The following is an 8,865-nucleotide window of genomic DNA, read 5'->3' as shown; positions in this document are numbered from 1 at the left end:
TGCGAGGACCAGAGCTGGCTTGGGCTGACCTGCTTCCAGAAGTTATCCAGATCTGTACTCAGAAGTCTGGGACCATGATTGGTTTGCCCCTGGGACTCACACTCCCCACGGACGTGCCCTACCCTTTGATCTTGGGCTCTTGACACTGAAGAGGGAGACTCAGGCCTCTCAGATCAACTTCCCTTTTCCTAAGACTGTAAACTTCCCCTTTTCATTCCTAAGACTGTAAACCGAAGCCCTTTTCATATGTGATTCTTAAGACTGTAAACAGAGACCCTTTTCATGTGTTAAGCTATGAACCTAAGATTCTTCCACGTGTAACATGTAAAGTATAAGCCTATGTAAAGAAGGAACCTTCTTTTGTTAGGGAGGCTTGGATATTAGACAGATATGCCACCTGGCTCCCGGCCAAATAAACTCCTTCCTCCAATATTCGGTGTCCAAGAGATCTGTTTCCCACGGCCGCTCCAGCAACACCACCAGCACCTTGATTTTCTGTGGCTTTTACGTGACAGGCCCAATCTGCCCCGTTCCCACTGGCCTTTTAGTTTCTTGAACACTACAAGCTCCATCCCACCTCAGGGCCTTTGTACAAGCTGTGCCCATTTCCTAGAAAGTTCTTCCCCTAATCAACTCCTACTTCTGCTTCAGGTCTCAGTTTAAATGTTGCTTTACCAGGAAAGCCTGCACCGACCCTCAAGACCCCCAAGTCAGATCCTCGTCATATTTCCTCTATTTTTTTTTTAATTACCAACAATTTTTAAAAATATTTTTATTGTGGTAGAATACATGTAACATAACATTTTCCATTTGAAATATTTTAAGTGTGTAATTCAGTGGCGTTGATTATATTCCCTCTATGATTTTTCTTTTTTGAGACAGAGTCTTGCTCTGTTGCCAGGCTGGAGTGCAGTGGTGCAATCTAGGCTCACTGCAACTTCTGCCTCCTGGGTTCAAGCAATTCTTCCACCTCAGCCTCCCAAGTAGCTGGGACCACAGGCACATGCCACCATGCCCAGCTCATTTTTGTATTTTTAGTGCAGACGAGGTTTCACCATGTTGGCCAGGTTGGTCTCGATCTCTTGACCTTGTGATCCGCCCACCTCGGCCTCCCAAAGTGCTGGGATTCCAGGCTTGAGCCACCGTGCCCGGCCTATTCCCTCTGTTTTTTCAGTCATTCATGGCACCTAGCACAATTCCAGTTAAATTATATAATTGTTAATGGGTCTTCCCTGCGAGCATGCAAAGTTCTTAAGGAGTTTTTGTTTTTGTTTTCTGTTATATTCTTCAGTGCTTAGGACAGTGCCTGATTATTCTGCAATGAATAATTGTGAATAAATGAATGCATTCTTAACAAAAAACAGAAAAACAAGAAAGAAACCAGAGCATGAAACAACAACTGTTTTTCTATATCATGGGAAGTGGGCAGTGGGAGTGGGAAGAATTTCAGCACTAGAAAGCCCAGATAGACCATGTCCTTATTTTATTTTTGAGACAGAGTTTCACTCTTGTTGCCCAGGCTGGAGTACGATGGCGCCATCTTAGCTCACCGCAACCTCTGCCTCCCGGGTTCAAGTGATTCTTCTGCCTCAGCCTTCCGAGTAGCTGGATTACAGGCCTGTGCCACCACACCCAGCTAATTTTGTATTTTCAGTAGAGATGGGGTTTCTCCATGTTGGTCAGGCTGGTCTCGAACTCCTGACCTCAGGTGATTCACCTGCCTCGGCCTCCCAAAGTGCTGGGATTACAGGCGTGAGCCACCGCGCCCAGCGAAGTCCTCTCAGTGACTCACTCGTCCTAGGCTAGAGAGGAGGAGCGCACTCTCTGTCATTCTGGGAAAGCTCTCTCGGTAAGAACAGCCTTGCTCATGGGGCTTGTAGCAGCCTCCCATGACCGTCCCACGTCCCCGGCTCTTAGGGGGCTCCTCCTCTCTGCACCCAGTCTTTGCGTAGGCAGTGCTGGGAAAAGCGGCTAGGAACCCAGAGTGAGTGTGGTCAGTTCAGAGCCTGCCATCCCTCCCCGGGCCAGACGGGACACTTAGTCCAGCCTGTACTCACTGCTGCTAGAATCACAACCCCAAAGCCAAGCTCTCCCCAGGCTGCTGCTGCCGGCACCCCTCTCAGGGCTCCCATCTGCCTCCTCCTTTGGGCCTGGCTGCCCTTAGTCTGGCCGCATCAGCCTCTATTAGGCCCAGGAGTTAGCCTGGCCCCAACCTGACCAGGCTGATGGCCACCCGTAACATCTCCACAACCACGCCTTTGGTCAGCATGGCGCCCTGCTTGCCATCCGGACGTCTCCAGCCTTTCAAACCAGATGGACTGTCCTCTTCTTAGATTGCTTCCAAGCCCTTCTTCCACAAAGGGCTTCTTTAGGCTCAGGGAGACCCGTGTCTCCACAGGACAGAGGGATCCCCAGGGACAGGACCCAGGCCCTGGGCAGGCTCAAGGGGTGTCTCTGATGGAGGGCGTGGTCTACAGCCACAGCCTCAAGGGCACGGAACGCAAGCTGCCAGAGCAGGGCCAGTGTCAGCTCAGTTCCCGTGGGCTCTGCATCTCCTGGCCCTGCCTGGCTGCCTCCTCCAGACCCCTGCCCCAAATACGCAGCCCAGTGCTGCAACTGGTGTGGGTCAGGCCAGGGTGCAAGCCCTCCTTGGGCTCTCAGGCTCCCCTTTCCTCACCTGCTGCCTTCCCCTCTGCAACACCGGGAAGGGGTCGGAGAGGGTAAGCCCCTCTCAGGCTATGGAGGAATGCAGGCCTGCTTTTCCCCAGGAGCAGCCGCCACGGCCACAAGGTCAGGACAGATAGTCTGAGATAGATAGAGCCTTTCTGATGTGGTCTGGCTGTGTCCCCACCCAAATCTCATCTTGAAGTCTCACGTGTTGTGAGAGAGAGCAGGTAGGAGGGAATTGGATCATGGGGGCCCGTCTTTCCCATGCAGTTGTCATGATAGTGAGTCGCATGAGAGCTGATGATTATTACAAGGGGGAGTTCATCTACTCTAGCTGTCTTGGCTTGTCTGCTGCCATGTGAGACGTGCCTTTCGTCTTGCGCCATGATTGTGAGGCCACCCCAGCCACATGAAACTGTAAGTTCAATAAACCTCTTTCTCTTGTAACTGCCCAGTCTAGGGTACGTGTTTATCAGCAGCGGGAAAAAGGACTAATCCCCCTTCCCTCCTGGAGCTGGCCTGGAGGAGCAGAGAAGCAGGAAGGGGCATCGAAGTGCTGGCAGCAACAACCCTCTCTTTGCCTTCTTTATTTATCTATTTTTTGAGACAGGTCTTGCTGCGTCACCCAGGTAGAGTGCAGTGGCGTCATCGTGGCTTGACCTCTGGGCTCAATGGATTCTCCCACATCAGCCTTCTGAGTAGCTGGGACTGCAGGTACACACCGCTATGTCCGGCTAATTTTCTCTGTATTTTTTTTTTTTTTTAGCAAATTTTTGTATTTTTTTGCAGAGACAGGGTTTCGCCATATAGCCCAGGCTGGTCTCGAACTCCTGGGCTTAAGCAATCCACCCATTGTGTCCTCCCAAAGTGCTAGGATTACAGGTGTGAGCCACTGCGCCCAGCCTATTTATTATTTTCTTTTTTTGTTGTTGTTTTTGTTGTTGTTGTTGTTGTTGTTTGTTTGTTTGTTTTTGAGACGGAGTTTCGCTCTTGTTACCCAGGCTGGAGTGCAATGGCGCGATCTCGGCTCACCGCAACCTCCGCCTCCTGGGTTCAGGCAATTCTCCTGCCTCAGCCTCCTGAGTAGCTGGGATTACAGGCACGCGCCACCATGCCCAGCTAATGTTTTGTATTTTTAGTAGAGACGGGTTTTCACCTTGTTGACCAGGGTGGTCTTGATCTCTTGACCTCGTGATCCACCCGCTTCAGCCTCCCAAAGTGCTGGGATTACAGGTGTGAGCCACCGCGCCCGGCCTTATTATTTTCATTTTTTTTTTTTTTTGAGACAGTTTTGCTCTGCAGTCCGGGCTGGAGTGCAGTGGTTATAGCTCATTACAGCCTCACACTCCTGGGCTCAAGCGATCCTCCCACCTCAGCCTCTTGAGTAGCTAGGACTACAGGTGCACACCACTATGCCTGGCCAATTTTTAAATTTTTAGTAGAGACAAGGTCTTTCTATGTTGCCCAGGCTGGTCTTGAACTCCTGTACTCAAGCAATCTTCCTTCCTTGGCTTCCCAAAGTGCTGGAATTACAGGCCTTAGCCACTGCACCTGGCTGTCTCTGATTTTAGACCAATGTTCAGCAAGGATTCAGAATTCTTTACTCACAGCTGCTGTGCAAGAATGTCAGAGCAGCTTTAGCTCCCCTGTTTGACAGATGCGGAAACTGAGGCTCAGAGAAGGTGTCTTATTAAGGGTCACAGAATGGGTTAGGAACAGAGCTGGACTGAACCCCAAGGCATGTGCCCTCCAGCCTGCTGCTAAGAGCATTCTAGGCTGTTGCTCTGAGGATGGCCATGCCTGTGATGGGTAACCCTTGTGCTTTGAAAACATTTTGATACACATCAGCTGACGGAATCCACCCAGTTTTTCAGCAGTGTCAATGAAGGTCAGGCGTTTTATATTTATTTGCACAGAGGATGCTATTGAGTCTCAGAGAGGTTAAACAATGTATCCAAAGTCACTCAGCAAGAAAATAGAACGGACACTTTACCTCTGGGGTTTTTAGGCTTTCTCTTTCCCTACACGGTCTGCAGACCCCTTTACGCTTTCAGAAGGGAGTCCTTCCCTGCACAAGCCTGGGGCTCTGCAAGCTTGCCTACCTTCCTTCAGTGATGTGTGAACAACAAGCCCGGGCCTCTGTGAGCCTTGCAGGGCACACAGGACCCTCTGCCACCCCTTTTCACCATAGGCCTGAGACATGGACATCAAAACCACTGGGCTCCTGAACCCCACTTGACCCCTCACTCACAGGAAGCAGAAGAGATGCTTCAGATGCAGCAGAACTTGATTTTGTTTTCAAAGCCTCGCCTGGCCCTGGCTGTCCTCATGACTGTCTACCCCTGCTCTGGACACATTTCCCTTTTTGTTTGTTTTGTGTTTTGAGACGGAGTTTTGCTCTGTTGCCCAGGCTGGAGTGCAGTGGCATGATCTCGGCTCACTGCCACCTCCAGGTCCTGGGTTGAAGCGATTCTCCTGCCTCAGCCTCCTGGATAGCTGGGATTACAGGCATGCCACCATACCTGGCTACTTTTTGTATTTTTAGTAGAGACAGGGTTTCACCACGTTGGCCAGGCTGGTCTCAAACTCCTGACCTCTGATGATCTGCCTGACTCAGCCTCCCGAGGTGCTGGGATTACAGGCATGAGCCACCGTGCCTGGCCTCTGGACACATTTCTTTTTTCTTTTTTTTTCTTTTTTTGAGACGGAGTTTCACTCTTGTTACCCAGGCTGGAGTGCCATGGCGCGATCTCGGCTCACCGCAGCCTCTGCCTCCCGGGTTCAGGCAATTCTCCTGCCTCGGCCTCCTGAGTAGCTGGGATTACAGGCACGCATCACCATGCCCAGCTAATTTTTTGTATTTTTAGTAGAGACGGGGTTTCACCATGTTGACCAGGATGGTCTCGATCTCCTGACCTCGTGATCCACCCGCCTCGGCCTCCCAAAGTGCTGGGATGACAGGCGTGAGCCACCGCGCCCGGCCTCTGGACACATTTCGATGTGCTGCTTTGAGCATCTCACCTGGCCCTCCTGCTCTCTAAGCCCACAAGCCCCAGGGAGGAGGGGAGGTGGCGGGACACCAGGGCCCAGAGGCGATCCTGAATCTGCCCTTGGGCGAGGAAGTCAGTCCAGCTTTCCTCCAGGGGCCCTTGAACCTCTCTGCGTCTGACCCATGCCCAGGAAGGGGTTGGCCCCAACGCTCTTGGAGGCTTTGCAGGGAGGAGTCCCTGCTTCTGAGGGGACAGGAGTCCACTCTGGCTTAGCAGGGTTCTCTGGAGACCCAGGGCAGGGCCCATCCGCCAGCCCCCCTGCGTCTCTGAGGCACAACGTCTGCTCCCCTCTATCTTCCTTCCCCGTAACCTCCCATCAGGACAGTGGCCAGTCTTGGTAGCTCAGACACTGGCAATTCCTCCCCATTACTTCAGAGGGCTTGGACCCTGGCATTCCGCCCCCGTCTTCCCGCTAACCTGCTGTGTTCCCGCCATCCAGACCTCTCCCACCCCCGAACTCCGTCTTGCTTTGCAAGGTCATTCTCTCCGCCCGCTGCCCTTGTCTCCATCCTGGCTGTCAAGGTCCATCTCAGGCACCCGCAGTTAGAAGCCACTCTCTCTCTGCCCCTTTGCCCGCACCCCTCCTGGACACAAATCACAGATGTCAGGGTCCTGGAGTTGTGTGTGTGTATGTGTGTGTGTACGCCTGTGTGTGTGTGTGTCTGTGTATGTACGTCTGTGTGTCTGTGTGTGTGTGTGTCTGGGTGTGTATGTACATCTGTGTGTCTGTGTCTGTGTGTGTCTGTGTATCTGTGTGTGTGTCTGTGTATGTACGTCTGTGTGTATGTCTCTGTGTGTGTCTGTGTCTGTGTATGTGCCTGTGTGTGTGCGTGTACGTACGTCTGTGTGTATGTCTGTCTGTGTGTGTATGTACGTCTGTGTGTGTGTGTGTGTGTGTCTGTGTATGTGTCTGTGTGTGTGTGTCTGTGTGTGTCTCTGTATGTGTGTGTGTCTGTGTATGTACGTCTGTGTGTATGTGTCTCTTGTGTGTGTGTCTGTGTCTGTGTGTAGGTGTCTGTGTGTCTGTGTGTGTGTATGCCTGTGTGTCTGTGTGTGTCTGTGTGTGTATGTACACCTGTGTGTCTGTGTCTGTGTGTGTGTATGTACGTCTGTGTGTCTGTGCGTGTGTGTCTGGGTGTGTATGTATATCTGTGTGTCTGTGTCTGTGTCTGTGTGTCTGTGTCTGTGTGTGTATGTATGTCTGTGTGTCTGTGTGTCTGTGTGTGTATGTACGTCTGTGTGTCTGTGTCTGTGTATGTACGTCTGTGTGTATGTGTGTGTGTGTCTGTGTGTTTGTGTGTGTCTGTATGTGTCTGTGTGTGTGTGTATGTACGTCTGTGTGTCTGTGTGTGTCTGTGTGTGTGTCTGTGTATGTTTGTGTGTTTGTGTCTGTGTGAGTGTATGTATGCCTGTGTGTCTGTGTCTGTGTGTGTATGTACGTCTGTGTGTCTGTGTACGTATGTCTGTGTGTCTGTGTGTATGTACTGTGTGTCTGTGTGTCTGTACATCTGTGTGTGTGTCTGTGTGTGTGTCTGTGTATGTACGTCTGTGTGTCTGTGTGTGTATGTACATGTGTGTGTATGTACATGTGTGTGTGTCTGGTGTATGTACATCTGTGTGTGTGTCTTTGTGTATGTACATCTGTGTGTGTGTGTGTCTGTGTGTGTATGTACGTGTGTCTGTACGTGTGTGTCTGTGTATGTATGTACATCTGTGTGTGTGTGTGTCTGTGTATGTAAGTCTGTGTGTCTGTGTGTGTATGTACATGTGTGTGTATGTACATGTGTGTGTATGTATGTATGTACGTGTGTCTGTACGTGTGTGTCTGTGTATGTATGTACATCTGTGTGTGTGTGTGTGTGTGTGTGTCTGTGTCTGCTTTCTTCCTGCCTCCTGGCCAGGGCATCTCAGGGCTGGGACTGAGTCCCATTTTCTCAGGATCCCCTACTCCCTGATGGACAGGGCCTGGGCCAGGGTGGGCACTGGTGAATGCCTGACACATTGAATCCACTTCCTCTGAGTCACAGATCACTGCAGTATACACAGTGCAAGGGCTTTAGGGAAACCTCAGCCACTCACGTTCAGACAGGGAAGCTACAGCCCAGAGAGGGCCAGGGGACTTGCCAAAGGTCACACAGCAAGCTGGAGCCAGACGCTCCGGCTCCCCGCCAGAACTTGTCTGTCTTTGACCCCCGCATGCAAAAGGCCCCCCAAGGAAACAGAGAAACATTCTTACTGAGTGAAAAATTCTTCGTCCAACCAGCTGAGCTCCGCCGGGTCCCCAACTGCAGCCCCAGCTCACACCCTTGGAGTGTGCCTGATTCTTTGATGAGCCTTTCTTGGCCATGCTAAGTAGCCCTCCAAATGACCCGTTCTTCCATCTTATGGGTCACCCAGGTTCTTACCTGCATTTCTCAGGTGAAGAAACCGAGGCTCAGAGAGAAAAGCAGCTTGCCCGGGTTCACACAGCAGGGTCAAGTCTAGAAGTCGGCCCACAGGTGCAGCCTGCAGAAACCCAACCACTGACTTACCTGGTTTTCGAATTTTCTTGGGAGGTCCCCACACTTGGGTCCTGCCGGCTCTCCTGTGGGGTCTCTCTGCTGTCCGGCATGCCGGGGTCCCCGTGGGGGCAGCCGTATCCAGCTCCAGAATTGCGTGGCATCTGCCTCAGGCTTCCACTGAAGACAGCTCAATCAGCCACTGCAAGAGGCTGGCCTTGAGCGGGCAGTGGGGGCGGGCATGGGGCAGGCAGAGGCGGCAACTAGAGTGACCCAAAGAGGCTCATTTCCTCTCTATTTTTAGAAGGTCAAAAAAAAAAAAAAAACCGCTTTTCAGTGGTGAAGTTGCTCAGAATTGAAACTTTCCTTTTCTTTGTGGTTTTGTTTCACTCAAAACGAGGAGAATTTCAATGAAGCAGTGTTCTTTTTGATGCAAACCGGCTCTGGTTCTCCCAGGAGTTCTGGCCAATGGGCTCAGGGCTGCTGGGCCCCCAGAAAACCTCCTCACTGGCTTTAAAAGGCCATAGCGGTTTTCAGCACAAATCCAGACTCACATCTTGAAGTGGCTGCATGCACTCTGCACCCTTGACTTGAAGTCTGCTGAACGCTCCCCGGGAGGGACCTCACCCACTCAGTCCACCTCCCCCAGG

General features: G+C 51.6%; 1 protein-coding gene across 2 annotated transcripts in view; it reads right to left on the bottom strand.

Annotated features, from left to right (window-relative positions):
* ACSBG1 (acyl-CoA synthetase bubblegum family member 1) overlaps positions 1–8,481 on the bottom strand; it is a 67,619-nt gene extending 59,138 nt beyond the window's left edge. The window contains exon 1 of one of the 2 annotated variants that reach the window (XM_010330822.3): positions 8,249–8,481. In XM_010330822.3, coding sequence (XP_010329124.1) covers positions 8,249–8,379 — 131 coding nt within the window. In that variant the 5' untranslated portion in view covers positions 8,380–8,481. The remainder of the gene's footprint in view (positions 1–8,248) is intronic. The other variant, XM_010330825.3, reaches the window with a different exon arrangement.
* Positions 8,482–8,865: the final 384 nt, after the last annotated feature.

The sequence above is a fragment of the Saimiri boliviensis genome, chromosome 2 (assembly GCF_048565385.1).
Source record: "Saimiri boliviensis isolate mSaiBol1 chromosome 2, mSaiBol1.pri, whole genome shotgun sequence".
Lineage (NCBI taxonomy): Eukaryota > Metazoa > Chordata > Mammalia > Primates > Cebidae > Saimiri > Saimiri boliviensis.
The sequence above is the reverse complement of the archived record's forward strand: the minus strand, read 5'-3'. Positions and strand labels throughout refer to the sequence as shown.